General features: G+C 43.7%; 1 protein-coding gene and 1 long non-coding RNA gene across 2 annotated transcripts; both read left to right on the plus strand.

Annotated features, from left to right (window-relative positions):
- Positions 1 to 1,392: 1,392 nt before the first annotated feature.
- Positions 1,393 to 21,625, plus strand: paxip1 (PAX interacting (with transcription-activation domain) protein 1). Its single transcript, XM_028021266.1, has 23 exons — positions 1,393 to 1,594; positions 2,868 to 3,002; positions 3,634 to 3,677; positions 3,847 to 3,910; positions 4,011 to 4,121; positions 5,110 to 5,185; positions 5,349 to 5,837; positions 5,955 to 6,055; positions 6,849 to 7,548; positions 7,619 to 7,713; positions 7,789 to 7,884; positions 9,686 to 9,823; positions 9,984 to 10,105; positions 10,180 to 10,364; positions 17,245 to 17,288; positions 18,337 to 18,404; positions 18,512 to 18,614; positions 18,695 to 18,863; positions 18,964 to 19,064; positions 20,079 to 20,213; positions 20,368 to 20,443; positions 20,530 to 20,590; positions 21,399 to 21,625. Exons 1-23 carry the CDS (start codon positions 1,514 to 1,516, stop codon positions 21,412 to 21,414), a joined length of 3,210 nt encoding a protein of 1,069 aa, XP_027877067.1. The 5' UTR covers positions 1,393 to 1,513; the 3' UTR covers positions 21,415 to 21,625.
- LOC114146863 (uncharacterized) lies at positions 11,132 to 14,053 on the plus strand. The gene is made up of 2 exons (XR_003595975.1): positions 11,132 to 11,242; positions 14,022 to 14,053. It is a non-coding gene; the product is annotated as an uncharacterized LOC114146863 (long non-coding RNA).
- Positions 21,626 to 22,883: the final 1,258 nt, after the last annotated feature.

A 22,883-nucleotide genomic window follows, 5' to 3' on the forward strand; every position in this document is an offset into this window, starting at 1 on the left:
TACATTAAAATGATGGAGATGACTGCATGTTGACCCTGTTTCTATAAAATGTAGATGTTACTTTAGACACACTTCTCGCTATTTTGCACACTTTTGGTCTTGGTTCTTATTCCCATCACCCTTTGCTTTCCTGCCTCCTCCCTCCTCTGAGCAATCTTACAACATGCCATAGCAGCACTAATTAGATGAACCGTGTGACAGCTACATTAATGCTCAGACTCATCACCTGGTGACATGAGACATTTCTTTATGGTTACACGTGTAACAAGATTAATGCACTTATTAAATGAGTAGCTTTTTCTTTCTTGCTGCTTTCTTTTGCAGGTATATTCTGTCTTCATCTGGCCAAACTTGCATACATTTTTGTTTCACTAAGGTGAAAATTAGAGACCTATGTTCATTTTGTTCATCAATTATATAGATACTGTAGGTTATCTTGAACCGAAAGATGATAAACACATCTCCCCCATCCTTGTATCCCTTCACTTATTCTTAGTGAAGAATACATTTTTTATCTTCAAGCCGTCATTGTAAAATTATGAGGCCTTTGCTTCTCTTCAGCTCCATAACATCTTATAGACATTCTAGGCCTGCGAGGAAGAGAAGCAGAAGAAGGTTCGCTCTGTGGGGTGGAAGCTCAGCTGAAGCAGTATTGTGCAAATGGACAGTGTCCCAAATCATACCAGTAAATCCATCAAATGGAAAGTTGTAGCCTGGGTGAAAGCCCAAATATTGAACTCATTGAATTGAAACAAGCTGTACCTACAAGAAAACTCCCCTGTGACAGCCACATTAATGCTCACACTCATCATCTGGTGACATGAGACATTTCTTTATGTTACACGTGTAAACATCCTAGAGCTGAAATTTAGGGGTGGAGTAAACAAAACCTTTTTTGAACAAATGAGATTGCAATATTTTTTTAATCTGCAATCAAATCCATTGCATTTCCTGAGATTACTAAAATTGGATTAAATATTATTGCTATTTATTTAAAAAAACAACGAGTCTTAATTCTTTGTGATAAAGTTTGCTGCTCAGTTGTATTCATATATAAAAAATTCTAAATGTATAAAAGTGATATTCAGTTTACAAAACATTTTTATAGCATATTTCTTACCTACAAATATCAAAAAGCTACTGGTAAACCGTAGCTGTGCGCAGGTTGGAGAAAAATACCAAGTCAGATTTGATGGGGTTGTTTTGGCTGTGTAATCTCTTTTTCTAGACTTTTCAAGGTAGATTTCGAGTAATTTTATTAAATTGCATTCCTTAAAAACTAAATTATGTAAGATAATGCGTGCGTGGGAGAGAGAGAAACCCGAGGGAAAGGAATATTAAGCCCGTGTGATTTTCCTGGCCCCTCTGGTTTCAGACACAGTGCTGCGGTCCAAGGCGCGCGCCGCTCAGTGATTTGGCGCTTCACTGTCCTGTTAGTGTGCAGCGGTGAGACACAAACTTCCTTTTCCACATTTCACACAGGTTTGCAATCTTCCACCGTTCATGGACAGTCATGTCTGAGGAGGAAATCAAGGTTCCTGATGCACTTTTCAAAGACGTTAAATTCTACGTGGTTGGGGACATTGAGCCAAAGGTAAGGACCTGGATGTTAGCTTGTCGATAGCTATGAAGCTTACATGCTATCCTACCAAACACATTCAGAATGAAGGAGGCGATTCACAGGAAGCTAACTAGCAGGCTAACAGGACAACATCCTATATGATAATCATCAGGATTCCATCTGTCTCCCTTCTAATGCGGCTGTGAGACGCTGTCCGTGGTGCCAGCCGATGTCTCACTTTATGTTGAATCTACTTTAGAACTGCAGCTCAGCTCAACCTGTAGACTGCAAGAGGAGTTTTTCAGGTTAGCCGTTAGCTTCCAAGCTGTAGACTTTACATCTGAGCTTGTAGGGATACCGCCATATGGTAACCCTTATTCTTCTTAAATCCATGTTTAGTCTGTCTAAGTGCGGTGAGGGGAAGCCTGCACAATATATCACTACTTTAGTGTTTTTGCAATGTCAATGCGCGCAGTATTCATATTGCTAAGGACTATTAGGAGAGCAGTAATTGTTGGCTAATACATCTTACAAATTTTTAAGTTGTATTTTTCATGCTGATGTGATTAACCAGTAGGACAGAGTCTTTTGGCAGCAAAATTTACTCACAGTTGACATTACCAAAACTGCTAAAGGTATAACATGTAGCAGGAAGTACCGATTAGACGGAGGAAAACAGGCATATATCGCATCTAATATTGTCATCCCAATATTTACCAATGTTATCGCCATCCCAAGATTTTCTAACATCATGGAGCCTAAGGACAGAGTGCGTTCCAGCTACAAAGGCATCACACTCTTGAGCCTCCCTGGTAAGGTCTAGTCAAGGGTTCTGGAGAGGAGGGCCCATTGGATAGTCGAACCTCGGATTCAGGAAGATCAATGTGGTTTTACTTCTGGTCGTAGAACTCTTGACCCTGGAGGGTGCATCGGCGTTAGTCTAACCAGTCTACGTGGGTTTTGTGGTTTTGGTGAAGGTGTTCAACTGTGTTCCTGGGGGAGACACAGGCTGTTGGCTCTCTGTATCACCAGTGCCAGACCTTGGTCTCCATTGCTAGCAGTAAGTTGGGCTAATTTCCAGTGAGACTCAGACTCTCTGTCACAGATTCTGTTCATTACTTTCATGGACAACATTTCTAGGCACAGCCATGGTGTTGAGGGAATCTGCTTTGGTGGCCTTAGGATTGGGTCTGTGGTTTTTGTTGCTGATGTGGTTCCCTGAATGCATCCCTTCCCTGATGAGGTTTCAGGCTCGTGTCCCTGGAAGGAGACCCAGAGTCCACTGAGTCTTCTGCTTTTTTTCCAGGTGGTACAGCTGCTGAAAGCAGGAAAAGGAAAGGAGGTGTCCTATAATGCTTTGGCCACTCACATCATTGCAGAGGATGGAGATAACCCTGAAGTGAGCGAATCAAGGGAGGTGTTCGATCTACCTGTGGTCAAGGTAACAGATGTGTTTTCCCAGCCCAAGTATGCTTGGCCCTGACTTCCTGTATCCCAGCATCAGAGGCTAGCTCCACTAATATCATTATATGTGTCCTACTGCTTAAAGATTGAATGGGACATCATGGCTTTAAATTTCTGTCCGTCTGAAACCTGTAGACATGTCAAAGCAGTACTTGGCAAACCTTCCTCCCAAATCAGCTTTTTTGTGGATAAATTGTCTGAATAGCTTATCTAGGTTTCCATTTACATATTCATATTATCTGCACAATTAAATGTGATTAAATTGGGATGAAGTAAAGACTTTTTCAATCTCTACACAAAGTTGCAGGATTTGATAAAAAAAAAAAAAAACTGACCATGAAATAATAGCAACAAAAACTGAGCTATACTTCATTTCAGTTTAATTTAATTTGCAGTAATTTCCCAAAAACTCAGATTAGTTCAGTAGTCCTTTTTTTTTAAAATTCCACTGGTGTGGAAGGCCAGGGAAACTGATGTGCTTTCAGTCTGGGCTTGAACAGACCTGCTGATTGAGCGATGGTGTTGTCACTGACCAGCAGACCTCAGGAGCACTAACAGTGAGTGAACTGTATTAAAGGTAATATGAGTGTCTGTTTGTTGCTCTACAGCCATCCTGGGTGATTCTGTCTGTTCGATGTGGAGACCTCTTACCGTATCCTTTCACTGCCAAGTCCTCATGACCTCATGCTGTTGTTACATCATATAAATAGGAAAATGTCCACATTTTAGAAGAAAAGCCTTGCTTTAGCATGGTGGTTTAAATGATCAGTTAATTCCTATATTTTGACCTGTGTCGTTTTTCTGTGACTGTGGAACTCCAGAGTAACTGGATTCTCTCCAGAATCAGGCCAGATATTTTTTGGCGTGACAGCTTGTCTTCCTAGGGTAAGTATGTTTTTTTTTGCTATGGTTTGTCCTTTATTTTTCACCATAAAGTAGAATGTTTTTATGAGTCCTAAAAATGTGTGTGTGTGTTCATGCACAGCTTCCAGATGATCTCAATGCCCTGTGGGCGTTCCTTACCTTTTATGGTGGTGAATGTCAGCTGAACCTAAACAAGAAGGTCACCCACCTGGTGGCGAAGGAGCCAAAAGGCGTAAGTGCATACTCTGCTTCCAGTTTTCATTTGCTCATTCACATTGTGTTGCTCTTAACTAAAAACTGAACATTTTAGTAATAATAACAATAACAAGGAAAAGATCTAGAGTAGGGCAAGTTTATTTTTGCTGGAGGAACTGCAGGATGCTGTTATTGTACCTTAAGTTGTACCTTAAGTTGCAGCACTGAGCCAAGACCTTCAGATGGCATGCAGCTTGTGTTGACCTTCTGTTTCAACACAAGGTCATGCTCATTTGAGCATGACCTTGCTGAGAGCATGCTGCTTTTCTTCTAGGCAAAGTTTACAGGCAAAACTTTCTGGTTTAGAATGAATGGATCAGAAATAAAAGCATATTTCAGCAACTGCACCTGATCAGTCAGCCACCAGTTCTGAGAAGGTTCCATGTTGGAACAGCAGGGCCCTCATGTATAAAGCGTGCCTACGCACAAAAAATGTGCAGCACCATATTTTACGCACAAGTTGGAAGTATAAAAATGAATGTGGTGCGAAAGTTTGCATAAATGTACACAATACTTTGACATATCACAGATATAGGATTTTAACATTTGTTTATTGAGACTGTCAATGCTGTTAAATTTGATTTAATGATTAAAGCATAGACAAAATTAAGACAAAAATGAGACAAAATTAAAAGATTTTAAATTGGAAAGAAAGATTCTGCCTTACCAGTTAAATGCTCAGTGCAGAAGAGATGCTTGCAGTCCGGCTTGATTTTCTTCTTTGTTCAAAAACAAGCAATGCTTAGCCTGACAGGGGGGCAAGTAAATGCTGGCAGCCCACCAGGCTTACAGTGTACTGAGCAAAACCCTGTTGAGGTTTGGTATGGGCAGATACTGATACCATTCCGATAAAGAAAAACAGTGGTTTGTGGTTGTGAGAGAAAGTGGTGAAGTTAAAACGGTCTGCGTTGTCTATGGCAACCTCTGTTTATCACACATTATCATCATCATTCTGCTGTTTCCAGGCCAAGTTTGAGTGTGCCCTGAAACACCCAGGCATCAAGATTGTCACTCCAGACTGGATCACAGATTCTGTAAAAGGTGAAGTTTTTTCACATTTTTCGATCATTCTAGTAGTAGGATGCTTTCTGTAGGCTGACGTTGGTAACAGCTTAGTGCTTGCACACCTTAGTCACTGTGATTAGAGAGAGAGAGATTATTCACTTCTTGCTCTTATGGCTCAAGTCTTTCTATTATTTCTCAGATAAAAGCAGGAAGGATGAGAGTCTGTATCACCCCAGACTCACATACATAGAGCCGGAGGAGGAGAGCGAAGCCGAGTCGTATGACGCGCGCTGTCATTCCAACGGGAGTTACAGCCCCCGGCGCTCCCAGCCATCCAGCGGTGGATCCTCCGGCGAGGAGTCTAGCCCTCGCAGACGGCCGGGACCCAAACGCCTCAACTCCATCTCACCCACCTCTCCCCGAAAACCCGAGCTCCGCAGTGAGAGGATGTTCGACGACTCAGATGATGACTCGTCCCCAGAAAAGGAGGGCACCAACCTGAACTGGACGTCAGCTGAAGTTGTCACACCGACCGTTGCCGGTATAGCGAGGCAGCGGGTCGGGCCAGCTGGTGTCAAAGATCCGGGTTCCTCTGCGGGCAGCGGGCTGATCAACCTGTGTGCCACCGCAGCCCCAGTTCCTGGCAGTGGAGGTCCGCTAGCTGGAGAGGCCCGAGCTGCACAGCAAGGTCAGTAAAGCCAGACCCGGTAACATTCCGGACCCTGCGGCATTCTGCTTCAACCGAAGATATGACTTTTGTTGCTAACTGGTAGACCTGCTAATAAAGGTTTCATGTGTCTGTCAGGTGTTTCGGGTCCTGAGGGATGGAACCCAACTATGAGAACGCTCCGCAACATCACCAACAACTCTGACATGCAGCCAGCAAACCGGCCCGCAGTCGCACATGTAAGAAATCCCACTGACTCATTTTCCACGTCCCACTAGTTGCATGTAAGCTAGATTGAGACGACATTTGTTGTTAATTAGCTCTACATAAATAAATTAATTGAAAGTTTTAAACTGTAAACTTTCACAGGTAAATAAGTCAAAATATGACAACATGCAACATCCAATAGTGATATCTTTATGTGTGGCCTCAGCCTGGCATCCCATCCAAGAACATCCAATAGGAATATTGGACTGGGTCAGGCTCAGCTCCCCCTGCAGCCCAGCTGAGAAACTGTGACAAACATCTGCTTAAACCAAAGGGCTGTTTCATTGTTCATGAACAGTGTCTGACCACATGTAGCTTGAAACTCCATGTGCTTAAACTTCATGGAGGTTCTTTAAAATTTAGTTTGAGATGAACTGATGCAGATGTAGAGATTTTTGATGATACATATTTTAGTATTGATCCAGTACTAAGTAAATAACAAGACCAGAATCACAGATACTTCTTATTACTCGGGTTCGTTATTATTGTCAAACGTTTGACCTTATGATGTTTATGTAATTTTTCCTTTGAATTATTTTGTGAAAACCTGGGACAGAATTTAGACAAAGTTTAAATATGTTTACAAAATACTTTAAAAAACCAAAACAAATTTGTATTCAAATTAGATTGTCCCTAAAACAACTGGTCATTGGAGATTAAATGAAAGCAAAATCTTTTTGAGGAGGAGTTGAGAAAACACAATACAAAAATAGAAATAAAATTTCAAGAGGGAATCTGAAACTTTGACCTTCAACTTTTTTGCAGATCATCCAGAACCTGGCAGCCAATCAGACGAAGCCTGTGGAGCAGACCAATCAGAGCCATGTTCAGATCCTGAACAGCAACAATCCTCCTCAGTTTAGTCAAAGTAAACTTCCTAGGCTGCCACTCACAACAGAGCAACAACAGCAGCTACTGCAGCAGCAGCAGTCACATCAGGCTGGTCAGCAGCATCAGCAGTTACCACAGCAACCAACACATCCCATGATGCACCTTCAGCAGCAGCAGCAGCAGATGATGCAGCTGCAGCAGCAACAATCACAGGTGGCACAGCAGCAAGGTTTCCCCCAGCAGCAGCAGCAGTTTCTGCAGCAGCAGCAGATGCACCAGCAACAGATGTTCTCCCAGCAGCAGCTGCGACCTCAGCAGCTGCTGCGGCCAGGCCTCCAGCAGCTGCAACAGCAGTTTCAGCAGCAGCAGCGCCTGCAGATGCTGCAGCAGCAGCAGAATCAGCAACAGTTTCACCAACAGCATCTTCAGCAACAGCAGCATTTCCTGCAGCAGCAGCACCTGCAGCAGATGCAGAAACAGCACCTGCAGCAGCAGCAGGCGCTGCAGCATCAGAACCAACAGGCATTGCAGCAGCAGCATCATCAACAGCAGACGGCCACTCCGCTGCCCCCTCAGCTGCAGCAGCAGCAGCCTCACATCAGCCAGCTGTTTGGACATGAGCAGGGTCAGGACAGTAAGTACAACACAGTCACATCACCAGTGTCTCTGCAGCTATCAGAGTCTGACTTGTGCCTGTGTCCCAGTTCCCCAGGACGGCTTCTTGCTGGGCTGTGTGTTTGCCATCGCTGACTACCCTGAACAGATGGCTGACAAGCAGTTGCTGGCCACATGGAAGAGGGTAGAACTCACATCAACCAGAGCTCTTAAGAAAGAACATGTTGGCTTCAGCTCCTGACCTGACCTTCTGTTTCAGGTCATCCAGGCATGTGGAGGTGTTGTGGACCCCACTTTGACCAGCCGTTGCACTCACTTGTTATGTGAGAGTCAAGTCAGTAACATGTATGTACAGGTAGGGTGCATCATGGGACTCAGCCACATTCAGCCCTTTTTTGAAGAACACCACCATGGTGGTTAACGTCCTCAGATGTAAAACAAGGTTGTACATTGTGACCAAATTTGCCATTTTTATCAGTGTTCTTACTGTTTAAGTTGCTAATGTGTTATGTTGACAAAGTAGAAAGGTTGTGAGATGAGAGGTGGGCCACTGTGTGTTTCTAGCTGTTTCCATTACAAACATATGCAAATCTTCATCTATTTCTTGCGAATGCCAAAAAAACACAATTTTGCAATTGCTTAAATAATAAATTTAATTAAAATCACACGTGAATACGCTTGTTCATGAGACGAGTCATTAAAAATCAGTTAATCAGTTAAAAAACAGTTACATGATATATATTCATAATTCAGTTCTGGCGCTCGTCATCATCCATCAGAGGAGTCGTTGCCGTCTCATTCAGGCGTTGGAGCGCTAAGTGTGCGGCATTTTGGGAAATTGTAGCCAGTGAATTTAGAGAAGAGCTATGGATTCAACATGTTCAAATGACACATAATGTCTTATGACCACTTTTGGTTTCTCCTACTACTTCCTGTCATCATCTTTGTGATTTTCACTAGGGGCACAGTGATTTATTGGTGATCGGCTGATACTTGCATATGAAGCCAATCTTATCCACCGTCTTATCTACCTCAGCAAAGGTGTAAAAATCAACCACCGTTCTGCTATGCAGTGAGAGAGGTTTGACTGACTGACCGGCCCTCCAGATCATGCCTGCATGTTTGCAGTTTAGTATAGTTGCCCCACTGTTACCAACTGAGGTACTTTCCTGCTATATTTTGCAACATTCCACACAAAGAAAATGGTATTGGGCATCATTCAGCAGGTCAGGCTTCTTAAGGGTCAGTCGGTGACCAGCCAGAAAACTGCATTTTGTGCATCCCTAGTTTTCTTCAGTAGTAACATCCGGCTGTTGATCATGTGACTCGTGATGCAAAACATTTTCTATTGCAGTTCTGGGAAATACATGTATTTCGACATACAGTGAACCCTCGTTTTTTGCGGGGGTTGCGTTCCAAAAAGAACCCGCGTTAGTCGAAATCCGTGAACTAGTTACCTTTATTTTATTATTTTTTAAAATTATTATACAGCATAATTAAATACTCTACATTGAAACCAAAGAACAAAACCTTTTTTCAGGCCTAAGCATTTTTTTTAACAAATAGAACGCTTTCTTACAAATAACTACAGTAAAATAATCATTTTAATCATCAATACGAAATACAGTAGGACAAATTGTGACTCGCGTATTTCACTCTTCCTCTGACTGTGACTCTGCGGCCTGACTCCGCTCTCTAGTGTCTTTTTCTTCTGAAGTCTGTGGTGCAGGTGTGTTTTTTCGAGAGAAGAACATAGTTATCGATAGTTGTTGTCGCTCTTTTTTTTCTTCTGGGCAAAAATATTAGCCAAAATTTGCCAAGCTGTATATTTAAATACCGTAACGTTATTGGCACACAGGTAGAGAGAAGAAGCGTAGAGACTGTCTAGCCAATCAGGACGCAGAACACAGTGCACTGTGGGAAAAAAAAACAAACTCCGCGAGGCCGTGAAAAGTGAACCGCGTTACAGCGAGGGTTCACTGTACAGCTGTAAAAGCACCTCATCCCAATGCAAAAACTTTTTATCAAAAAGCACAAGTTTTATAGAAATTGCTGTTTCTATTAAGCAAATTCATTTTCAGAATTTCCATTTGTGCAATTTCTGGTTAATGAAAATGCAGCTACTAAAAAGAATGTTAAACATTTTCCTTTGAAAGGCCCTTCGAGAGGGGAAGCGCTGTGTGACGGCTCACTGGCTCAGCACTGTGCTGAAGAAGAAGAAAATGATTCCTCCTCATCGGACTCTCCATCTGCCCTTCGCCTTCCCTCCTGGTGCCAAGCCGTGCTCTCAGCATGTAAGTCCAGCTAGAAATCAGCTGCTGCTCTGTTTTCACTGAGTCCATAGCTCCCTGATGGTTCTGCAGCGAACCGGGCCAGCTGTCAGTTCACGTCGCTTGTCTGAGACTACTCTCATCAGCATGGCTATGTTCTCTAAGTGTCTGCTCCTCCCTTCAGATCCTGTCAGTGACGGGCTTCATGGATGCAGACAGGGATGACCTGAAGCTGATGGCCTACCTGGCTGGTGCCAGGTACACAGGCTATCTGTGTCGTGGTAACACCGTCCTCATCTGCAAAGAGTAAGACAGATCATTATTGTCCCCTGGACAATTTTGTGTGAGCAAAGCTACATTTTGTTCTGATCTCTCCTCAGACCTGGTGGGATGAAATACGAGAAGGCCAAGGAGTGGAAGATCCCGTGTGTCAACGCTCAGTGGCTGTGTGATATCCTGCTGGGCAACTTTGAAGCACTGCGGCAGATTCAGCACAGCAGATACTCGGTGTACACTCAGCCTGAGCCGCTGATGCCCAACCCCCAGCTGGTCCAGAACCTGCTTGGTATGTCCAACTAGGCCTGTCGCAATAAGCAATCAATCAATAAAATGAGGGTGATAATAATAATAATTAAAGCTGCAAGCAGCCTCGGGCGGCCCTCGCAGCAAGCGCCGCTCCGGCCTATTGGCCACCGCGGGGGTTCCGGCCACCGCAGAAGCTCTCGCGCGTTTTCCAGAGCCGCAGCCCGCTCGCCACCGCGGAAGCTCCGCCGCAGTTTCCGGCACCGCCGCCCGCCGGCTGCCGCAGAAGCTGTCGCGCTTTTCCCCGCCCGTCCACCGGGCGATACGCGTGAATGCGTTCGGCGGCGATCCCCGACGACTGTCAAAAAATCTGGTGCAGATCGGTCGATGCATCGAGGAGATACGGCCGATGTATTAACTTAGGGGGCGCAGTGGAGCCAAATTACATTTCAACCTCGTTGGGCTCTTTAGAGGTGAACAAAGGTCATACATATCCAGTTTGGCGCCAATCGGATGATCTATGCGTGAATAAGAGCCAAACGTATGCATATGGCGAGGGACTGATATTCGCCATTTGGCCACGCCTACACGGTTCAGCCAGCAGTGAGCATTGACAGAGTTTATCATCCGAATCATCTTGATTAGGTCAAGAGAGCCATAAACGGAGCTTTCCAAGGAAAAAAACGGCACTTCCTGTTCCGAGGGGGCGGGGCTTAGATGACGTCATAATATGATGACGTAGGATCGACGGGCATCCCACCAGGATCACTCAAGCCAAGTTTGATGCAGCTCGGTCAAAATATGTGGAATGTAGAGGCAAACGTATACGAACGGCGTTGCCGCCATTGAAAACTCTTGGCACTTTAAAGCAAGCGAGACCAACTTCCTGTCTGTCATCCAACACAGAATCACCTTGATTAGGTCAAGAGAGCCTAATCAAGGTTCTCTTGATTAGACAACCTTGATTCTCTAATCAATCCACAACACACCAACATGTCTTCTGTCTACGGAATGAACTCTGTCATTCCGTAGGGCAATGCTCCCCTCTGGTGTCGAATTACTGAAATTACTGAAATAGTTTCATTATTTCAGTAATTCGACACCAGAGGGCAGCATTGCCCTACACTTGACAAAGGATCCCCTTTGTAATTACATATTACACAGTCGATCACAGGGGAACTTTGAGCCTTGCTAACCCCCCTTCCACCTGTTCAAATGTCACCATTTTGAGAACTTTGAATTGGACATGCCTTCTGATCAGACTGACCGAGTTTGAAGCCGATCAATCGAAATCTCTAGGAGGAGTTCGGTCAAATGCAAAGGCTGTAAACGTCAAAATCAGGGTCAAAATTCGAACTTCAATCCAAAATCCGACTTCCTGTTGGGTTTAGAGCATGGCTCCAAGAGACTTTTTTGTACGTCCTGACAAGATACACATGTGTACCAAGTTTCGTAATTCTAAGCTAAAGCATGGCTTGGGGCTGATTTTTTGAAATATTCTAGGGGGCGATGTAGAGAAATGAGGCCACGCCCTCAAAATTTCGCTATGGATTCCTGTTCGGGGATGGATAAGGATGCATCCTAGTGAATTTGGAGCAGCTCACCCCGAAACTGTGGAATTCAGAGCCAAACGAATTTCGACGGCGTTCGCAACGCCGCCACGCCCACCTACTTCATCGCAGCCGGTCAGGGCTGGAATACTCAACACACCAAAATGTTTTCTGTCTCTGGACACTGTTTCATGTTGATTAGGTCAAAGGGCTAAGATAGTGACCGTTCACAGTAAAACATGACACTTCCTGTTCTCAGGGGGCGTGGCCTAAGCGATGTCATAATTTCACCACAGGGTATTTTAGGACACCTATTGATGATCAATAACTGAAAATTTGGTGTCTCTGTGAGTTTCTGTGCAGGATATATAAGAGTTTCGTGTTTCATGGCGAGTAGGTGAACTTTGACCCCTGGTATCCCCCCTTCAGCAAGCTGATACAGTCACCGTTTTGATAACTTTAAATCAAACATGCCTTATGATCAGACTGACCGAGTTTGAAGCCGATCAATCGAAATCCCTAGGAGGAGTTCGATCAAATGCAAAGGCTGTAAACGGCCAAAATAGGGTTCAAACTGGACCTTCAATCCAAAATGGCCGACTTCCTGTTGGGTTTAGAGCATGGCTCCAAGAGACTTTTTTGTACATCCTGACAAGATACACATGTGTACCAAGTTTCGTAATTCTAAGTTAAAGCATGGCTTGGGGCTGATTTTTTAAAATATTCTAGGGGACCCTATAGAGAAATTAGGCCACGCCCACCAAATTTCGCTATGGATTCCTGTTGGCGGGTGGATAAGGATCCATTCTAGTGAGTTTGGAGCAGGTCGGCCCGAAACTGTGGAATTCAGAGCCAAACGAAATTCGACGGCGTTCGCAACACCGCCACGCCCACCTGCTTCATCGCAGCCGGTCGGGGTTGGATTACTCAACACACCAACATGTCTTCTGTCTCTGGACACAGTTTCATGTTGATTAGGTCAAAGGGCTAAGATAGCGACCGTTCACAGTAAAACATTACACTTCCTGCTCTCAGGGGGCGTGGCCTACGTAAAAAAAAAATTTCACTGCAGGGTATTTTAGGACACCCGATGACGATCAATCACTGAAAGTTTGGTCCCTCTATGTGTTTTTGTATAGGAAATATAAGAGGTTTTTGCTTCATGGCGTGTAGGTGAACTTTGACCCCTGGTAATCCCCCTTCAACATGCTCCAAAACTCACCAATTTGATAACTTTAAATCAGACATGCCTTATGATCAGACTGACCGAGTTTGAAGCCGATCAATCGAAATCCCTAGGAGGAGTTCGATCAAATACGAAGGCTGTAAACGGCCAAAATAGGGTCCAAAATGGACCTTCAATCCAACATGGCCGACTTCCTGCGATACTTGCACTATGACATTACTTGTAAATTCTGAGCGTCTTAGTGAGCTCTACAACTGTACCGAATTTCAAGTCTCTACGATGAAGTAAGTGAATAGCAATGGGTCTGTTGAAAGTTGCTAGTTGCCGGCGTTGAGCAATTTTTTTTGCGATTTTTGCGGCGACCTTAAAATTCAAAATTTTTAAACCGCCTAGTCACTTCCGCCAAGTTTGGTGAGTTTTTGAATATGATAAAGCCCCCAAAAAGGCACACGAAGAGGGGGGCAGAATAATAATTAAAGCTGCGAGCAGCCTCGGGCGGCCCTCGCAGCAAGCGCCGCTCCGGCCTATTGGCCACCGCGGGGGTTCCGGCCACCACGGAAGCTCTGCCGCAGTTTCCAGCACCGCCGCCCGCTAGCCGCCGCAGAAGCTGTCGCGCATTTTCCACGCCCGTCCACCGGGCGACACGCGTGAATGCGTTCGGCGGCGCTCCCCGACGACTGTCGAAAAATCTGGTGCAGATCGGTCGATGCGTCGAGGAGACACAGCCGATGTATTAACTTAGGGGGCGCAGTGGAGCCAAATTACATTTCAAACTCGTTGGGCTCTTTAGAGGTGAACAAAGGTCATACATATCCAGTTTGGCGCCAATCGGATGATCTATGCGTGAATTAGAGCCAAACGTATGAATATGGCGAGGGACTGATATTCGCCATTTGGCCACGCCCACACGGTTCAGCCAGAAGCGAGCATTGACAGAGCTCATCATCCGAATTACCTTGATTAGGTCAAGAGAGCCATAAACGGAGCTTTCCAAGGGAAAAAAAGACACTTCCTGTTCTGAGGGGGCGGGGCTTAGATGACGTCATAATATGATGACATAGGGTCGTCAGGGATCCCACCAGGGTCACTCGTGCAAAGTTTGGTGCAGAAGCTATCAACCATTCACAGTAAAATACAAGACTTCCTGTTGTCAGGGGGCGTGGCCTACGTGATGTCATCATTTGACCATTGGATATTATTGTACACCCGATGATTATGAATAACTGAAAGTTTGGTGTCTCTGTGAGTTTTTGTATTAGAATTACAAATTATTTAATTTTTTCCTCTTCATTAAAACATTGAACTGTCATTCCGTAGGGCAATGCTGCCCTCTGGTGTCGATTACTGAAATAATGAAACTATTTCAGTGGGCAGCAGAGGGCAGCATTGCCCTACAAATGACGAACATGGACTGTTTATTATGTAATTACACAGAAGATCTCTCTAATTCATTCTGAGGGGGCGGGGCTTAGATGACGTCATAATATGATGACATAGCATTGTCAGGCATCACACCAGGATGAGTCAGGCCAAGTTTGGTGCAGCTCGGTCGAAACATGTGGAATCTAGAAGCAAACGTATGGCATCGGCGTTACAGGTCACTTCGCCACGCCGCCACACCCAGCTGCTTCATCGCAGCCGGTCAGGGCTTGGATCCACAACACACCAACATGTCTTCTGTCTCTGGACACAGTTTCATGTTGATTAGGTCAAAGGGCTAAGATAGCGACCGTTCACAGTAAAACATGACACTTCCTGTTCTCAGGGGGCGTGGCCTAAGCGATGTCATAATTTCCCCACAGGATCTTTTAGGACACCTATTGATGATCAATAACTGAAAGTTTGGTGTCTCTGTGAGTTTCTGTGCAGGATATATAAGAGTTTCGTGTTTCATGGCGAGTAGGTGAACTTTGACCCCTGGTAACCCCCCTTCAGCAAGCTCATACAGTCACCAATTTGATAACTTTAAATCAGACATGCCTTATGATCAGACTGACCGAGTTTGAAGCCGATCAATCGAAATCCCTAGGAGGAGTTCGATCAAATGCAAAGGCTGTAAACGTCAAAATCGAGGTCCAAAATGGACCTTCAATACAAAATGGCCGACTTCCTGTTGGGTTTCGAGCATGGCTCTAATAGACTTTTTTGTACGTCCTGACAAGATACACATATGTACCAAGTTTCGTAATTCTAGGATAAAGCATGGCTTGGGGCTGTTCATTTAAAATACTCTAGGGGTCGATATAGAGAAATTAGGCCACGCCCACCAAATTTTGTTATGAATTCCTGTCGGTGGGTGGATAAGGATCCATCCTAGTGAGTTTGGAGCAGCTGGGCCCGAAATTGTGGAATTCAGAGCCAAACGTATGGCAACGGCGTTACAGGTCACTTCGCCACGCCGCCACGCCCACCTGCTATGTCAAAGCCGGTCGGGGTTGGAATCCACAACACACCAACATGTCTTCTGTCTCTGGACCCAGTTTCATGTTGATTAGGTCAAAGGGCTAAGATAGCAACCGTTCACAGTAAAACATGACACCTCCTGTTCTCAGGGGGCGTGGCCTAAGTGATGTCATCATTTCACCACAGGGTATTTTAGGACACCCGATGACGATCAATCACTGAAAGTTTGATCCCTCTATGTGTTTTTGTATAGGAAATATAAGAGTATCGTGTTTCATGGCTAGTAGGTGAACTTTGACCCCTGCTAACCCCCCTTCAACATGCTCCAAAACTCACCAATTTGATAACTTTAAATCAAACATGCCTTATGATCAGACTGACCGAGTTTGAAGCCGATCAATCGAAATCCCTAGGAGGAGTTCGATCAAATACGAAGGCTGTAAACGTCAAAATCGAGGTAAAAAATGGACGTTCAATACAAAATGGCCGACTTTCTGTGATAGTTGGCTTATAACATTAAATGTAAGTTCTGAGTCTTTTGGTGAGCTCTACAAGTGTACCAAATTTCATGTCTCTACGATGAAGTACGTTCATACCATTGTGTCAACAGAAAATTGCTAGTTGCCGCCGTTGAGCAATTTTTTTTGCGATTTTTGCGACAACCTTAAAATTCAAAATATTTAAATTTTCTAGTCGCGACCGCCAAGTTTGGTGAGTTTTTGAATATGATAAAGCCCCCAAAAAGGCACACGAAGAGGTGGGAAGAATCGTAATAATAAACAGTACAGATACAATAGGCCTTCGCAGCGCTTTGCTGCTCGGGCCTAATAATAAAAATAAGCCCAATGATGAAGGGATTCAAGGGTATATTTGTTTACAGACACCTCATAATCCATTTTATTTCTTTGTGGTTTGTTTATGTATTTTGGATATTTCCAATGTCTTCCAGGGCTGCACAGTGGCGCAGTTTGTAGCACTGTTGCCTTGCAGCAAGAAGGTCCTGGGTTCGATTCCCAGTCCAGAATGCAGGGGTTCTCTCTGGGCACTCCGGCTTCTTCCCACAGTCCAAAAAAAAACATGATTGGACTCTCTAAATTCTCTCAAGATGTGTGTGTGAGGGTGGGTGTATCACAGGGGTCTCGATCTCCAGGCCTCGAGGGTCACTGTCCTGCAGGTTTTAGATGTGCCACAGGTACAAAATGCTGGAATGAAATGGCTTCATTACCTCCTCCTTGTGTAGATTATTTCTCCAGAGCCTTAATGACCTAATTATTGTGTTCCGGTGGTGCAGCAGAGACACATCTAAAAGTTGCAGGACAGGGTTAGGGTCCCTTGAGGACTGGAGTTTGACATCCCTGGTGTATCACAATCATTTCTGGGACAATTGATTGCCCAGCAAAATTTGTTAATGTGACAGGCTTGTGTTCAACCTAATCCACCATGATGGAAACGAAACACTATGTGACTCATCACACAGTCACGCAGGTGTTAGCACTGTCTAGTGATGGTGTGCACAGTTCTAAAATGAGGATCATTGACAGGTAAATAAAGCAACAGTTCTCAAGATTTTATATCTCAACATGTCATCTTCAGGTCAGCTTCAGCAGCCCCACCACTTTTGGTTTCAGCTGACTGTCAGGTTGTAGATAACAGAAGAAGGGTTAATCTGAAAGGATAAAATGAGTTCCAACAACATTTAATTTCCCTTTGGGATTAATCAAGTATTTTTGCATTTGAGTTAAGCTCCAGCTGAGGGCTGACTGCGGTTTTGCTCTGTGTTTTAGCTGCTTGGAGAACTCCAGTCAAAGTAACTACTGAAGCTCTGGTGGTAAGTAAGCTCCACACTCTGCAGATTAACCATCAACACAAACAAGCTAGCCTGAGCTAGCATTTTGAATGTTAGCATTTTAGAAAAAGGTTGATGCTGTCATTGGAGCCGTGCTTGTTCCCTAACAGAGATCTCTCATTTTGAGGTTTATCACAGACAAACCTCAAATTTATACAAACAATATTTGACCAATTAAGGTGGGATTTTTATGTCACTTGGGGTCAGACTCTCTTCTACAAAATGTGAAGCTTCAAATTGCTGAGTGGGAGCCAAGAGCCCCAGAGGATTGAACTGGACACGTAAAAACCTGGCAACCCACTGCAGGAAGCGTCCGGGGTCATAAATGCCAATAAAGGTTTTTCTAGGGATGCACTGATAAATAAGCCCTGATTTTCGTCATCAGGCTGATTCTTCCATGTGAAGCTGATCTTATCCACCAATCTTCTCTCCCTCCACAAAGGACTGAAAATCAGCCACTGTCCCCTTTTGCTCAGCAGTGATAAACTGATTGACAGATCGGCCCACCAGATCACAGCTGCACGTGCTGGACATCCCACTGGCAACGTAGCAACTTTGTCAATATATTTAGTGATTTTTCTGACAAAAAACATTGGTATCGGCCAAAATTTGGATCGGCAGGTCACATTGTTAATGATTGCTGGTAATGCAGCTGCACTCTGTCTTTTCATGTTAACACTGGGGAAAATAGTGATTCAGATCATAATGTGATTTTCAGTTTGTCTGTGTTTCAATGAACCAATCAAGATCAGATGCTGGTTGTCTGTCTGTATGGCAGTACAATCACTAAATCAGCAACATTCAGGATCAAGTCTTTTTCAATCATCCCAACGTTTAAAAAGTGAATGATAAAATGTTTTATTTTTTTATTAAAACTGTTTTAAGAATTTGCCACGCTAAATGTCCAACATCGTTCCTTACGAACGGAGAGCTGTAACCCTGTCTGTAACATTTGGAAGCATTGCTCCAGGCAGCAGAGTGGAGCAGGACGTGTTGCCTGTTTTGGCTCATATTGTTGATTCTGTTGCAGAACCTCCAGCTTCTCCAGAAGCAGAAGATCTCTGATTCTACCAACCCACCTTCAAACAAGAAGGCCAGGTCTGCTGCAGCCTGCTGTCTGCCACTGAACGTACAGCCTTGCTCTCATCCTGCTTGGGTCATTGGGTAAACACTCCGTGTGTGTGTGTATGTGTGTGTTTGAACAGACTGGAGGAGGTCCAATCACCCAACAGGAAGCTTCCTCCAGAGTCCACTCCCCGGGTCATGTTGACGGGCTTTGAGCCGCTGCAGGTCCAGCAGTACACCAAGGTAATGTACGCTGGCGCTGAGGAAGCCAGAGCTGCTGGCCTCTGCTCCAGCTGCTCCATGCTGCTGTCTCTGTCCTGCAGCGGCTGCATGCTCTAGGTGGGGAGGTGGCAGAGAGCAGTCAGAAGGCCACACACCTGCTGGCCAGCAAGGTGACGCGTACCGTCAAGTTCCTGTCTGCCATGTCTGTGATCAAACACATCGTCACACCAGAGTGGCTGGAGAAGAGCTGGAGGAGCCAGAAGTTTGTGGGTGAGTCCATGCTGTGTTGCTCAGTTCTGTTGTTCTGCTTGTTCTTCTGTTCCCTGATCTCTGCTGTGTGTGCGCGTGTGTGGGGGTGTGTGTGTTGCAGATGAGCAGAGTTACACTCTGAGGGATGCAGAGGCAGAGGTGTTGTTCAGCTTCAGTCTGGAGGAGTCTCTGAAGAGAGCCCACACTGCTCCTCTCTTTAAGGTTGGAACTAAGTAGACCCTCCGCCTCCCGTCCCCATGTAGGAAACAAGACAGTATGAGCAGTCTCTCTTCAGAGCTGCTGATGGATTTAGGTAGGTTAGCTGGGAGAGAGGAAAGCCATTGAGAATCAGTTCAGCTTTAAGAAGGAACAGCAAGACAGAGAGGACTCCCAGCTGTCTCTGCTCTCTCTTTGTCAGCGTTTGCATCTTTTAACAACAGTAGGACTGTAGCTCACACTGCATTTAGTGACAGTACCCACCAGAAACAATGTAAAAATCACTGAGACCAAAGAAAAATCAGCTGAAGTCCAAATCCACCTGCCTGGGGCGTTCAACCAGTCCAAAACGCTGCACCAGTCCCCGAGAGCAGACGGCTTTTCATCATCATCACCATCATTTAGTGCCCTAATGGAAACCCAGTTTATGATGCATTCAAGAACATCTGGTACACTGAACTGTCTAAATATCAAAACATCCTAATTTAACCTTAATGAAAGAGATCCTAGAATTCAGTGTTGACCATTTACTGGCTGTCTGGCCTATTGTGTTTTTCTGTTTCTCTTGATTGAAGCAGCAGAAAATGTACTAAACTGTTTTTGTGTACCACTACAGCCTTGGTAGTTAAGGTTAAATTGTTCTACGTAGTTAGAGCAAAATCCTCCTCAGTGTTTTATCCATCCAATGGATAAAACATTCAGCTCGTCTTAAAAGCAGCTCTTTCATCCTTAATCAGGTTTAATGAAGAGGAACGATTTGTCCATGTTGTTCCATCCACTAATATTTAACATTCCCTCTAGAAGAACACTTGACCCCAGATACACCTTAATGTGTACTAATACCCACAGACTGCAGTATTGTGGTCTGCAGTCTGTGGGTAGACCACAATACTACCCACAGACACAATATACATATTGTGTATATTATTGCACACAATAATACACAATATGTGTAATAACACATATTACACAAATATGTAAATATGCGTTCAATGTGTCTCTGTGTTTGTGGTGCTGAAGGGGAAGTATTTCTACCTGACCCCGGGAATCTGCCCCAGCCTCAGCACCATGAAGGCCATCCTGGAGAGCGCTGGAGGGAAACTGCTGGCCAAACAGCCCTCCTACAGAAAGGTCATGGAGCACAAGCAGAACAAGGTACTTCAGCAGACATGCTGTGGCCTCACACACACATCACACACACCTAATATCCTCTTTAAAAAGAAGTCAGGATGAAGGATTGCTGTGTCTATCTGAGCAAAAACAACATGACATAACCAAGAGTTTTTCCTGCATTTTCTTTCTCGTCCAGAACCTTCCAGAGATCATTTTAATTTCCTGTGATAATGATCTCCACTTGTGCAGAGAATATTTCATGAAAAGCATTGGTGGGTCTCTCTCTTTCACACACACACATCCACACACCAAATCCCTGCTCTATATGTCTGATGTTGCCTCTGCTTTTCTGTCCCAGATGTCCATAATGCAGAGTTCATCTTGACTGGAGTTCTCACCCAGAAACTGGATTATGAGTCATATCCTTTCCCAGTAACAGCTGCTGCTTACATCAGAGCTTTTTGACTGCAACCAATTTGGTTGCAAATATTATTTATTTTGTAAACAGTTCACTTAAAAAAAATATGGAGGATACACCAGTTTGACCAGTCATTTGAGGAAATGCTTTAATGTCAATCTTTAAAGTTGCTCTTGTTACAATTTCACTTGACCCACTGACACCAACACCACCGTCGAACTAAAATACAACATAAACTTAAGTGAGACGGTGTCATGAGTACGATAACGACATAAAATGATATAATTACATATAAACATACCTCGCTGGCTGAGGTAGAAATGAGGTTATTAAATTAATTCTTTAACTTAAATGACCCTTTTACAGTCACTTGCTAAAGCTATGCTTTCATATCGCATGCATCTTCTTTTCTGGTTCCCTAGCAATATGCTGGATTGGACTTCCTACTTTAACTTTTCAAAATAAGAGTCATAATAACAAAAAATGTGCATAATTCAAAATAAAACATGTCAACTAAAATTATGGCAGTAAAAATAAGTCACTACATTTCTCTGCAGGAGATTCCTCCAGAGTAAACAGGGGCTGGCGACCCCCTAAAAAATGCACCAATACTTCCCTTTATTTATTTGAAAATAAATATAGAGTGAAATATTGTGTACTTTTAAATGAATTTATTCTATAAATCCATTATTTAGTGAGACATTTAATGGTGAATCTGTTTATTTCATGATATGTGTTTATTTAATGTAGTTGTTTTTGGCCCTACATCCACCTCAGGGATCACTATCATGTTTCCTTAACATTCACACATATAAGTTCACCTGATGAAGATCTTCAACAACATCTCCTTGGACATCTGTGCATAGCTCTCCTGTCATGTTTTTAGCTTTTGTTACTTCTTTTAAAAGAAACTAAATTGTATTTTTGTGAAATAATTGGTTAAAATTATGGCTTTTAATCTATTTCCTTGTTAAACATAAATGCTTCAGCTTGTACACACTGCTTTTGAAAAAATAAAATATTTGTGTAAATTGTTTGTAGCCTTCTTGATCCTGGGATAGTGTTCATGTTATTAGATGTAATCACTGGAGTGTAAGAAAGTAAATAAACCCCAACATGTTTTAGTGTTGGGTCCCACAGTGAAAGCTCCATGTTTGAGGACAAAGTCTATTACTTTGTTCCTAGAGGTATTCCAGAATGGAGCGGGGAATTCCTGATAGACGTGATTTAATTAACTGTTAATGAGGGTCTGGGGTAGTTACTGGTGAAGCTCCAATTGTTGGCTGTCAGACAGATAGCCTAGGGGTCATCTGGGGGAGGGTGCCTGGGTGGGACTGTGGAGCCGCCTGCGGCGCTGCCCTCAAAAACTCCCTCTGACTGAATGAGAGACAGACTGAGCCAAGGTCATGAGCTGAATATTCTCCATTTGTTTCATATTTATTTACATGAACATTTGGAACTTTATCTCTTCCGGTTGCTTACGATAGTTTTTAGTTCATTTTGAGTCTCACTTTGTTTCAAATCATGCAAACGCACTTGATGCCAACCTTCACTTCTGTCTTTGGTTTTAAAGGGAGTTTTCTAGGCACATGGTGCCATTTTATAGCACAACCAAGTCGTATGTGTCCTTTAGTTATAAAAACTATATATCAAATGTGACCTAGAAAATTGACTGTAATTTAGCAATTTGAATTTGGGCCTCTGTTTTTTTTATAAACTCCTTTCTGAAACTGCCTTCAGGAATCAATCAATCAAATTTGATTTATACAGCACCTTTCAGCAATAAGGCATTTCAAAGTGCTTTACAACATAAAAACAAAATTACAAAGTCATAGAACACAGTCAACGACATATTTTGCACATCAGGTTATTGATTAATGTTTCATGGTTATGTTTCTAATCCAACTCTAAACAGGTGGGTTTTTAGTCTAGATTTAAAGGAAGTCAGTGTTTCAGCTGTTTTACAGTTTTCTGGAAGTTTGTTGTTGTAGTGCATAGAAGCTGAATGCTGCTTCTCCATGTTTGGTTCTGGTTCTGGGTATGCAGAGCAGAACCAGAACCTGAGAGGTCTGGAAGGTTGATACAACAACAGCAGATCTTTAATGTATTGTGGTGCTAAGTCGTTCAGTGATTTATAAACTAACAACAGGATTTTAAAGTCTATTCTCTGAGCTACAGGGAGCCAGTGGAGGGACTGGAGAACTGGGTGATGTGTTCCATCTTCCTGGTTTTAGTCAGAACGTCAGCAGCAGCATTATGGATCAGCTGCAGCTGGAGGATTGATTGACAGACCT

Source organism: Xiphophorus couchianus, chromosome 6, assembly GCF_001444195.1.
Source record: "Xiphophorus couchianus chromosome 6, X_couchianus-1.0, whole genome shotgun sequence".
Taxonomy (NCBI): Eukaryota; Metazoa; Chordata; class Actinopteri; order Cyprinodontiformes; family Poeciliidae; genus Xiphophorus; species Xiphophorus couchianus.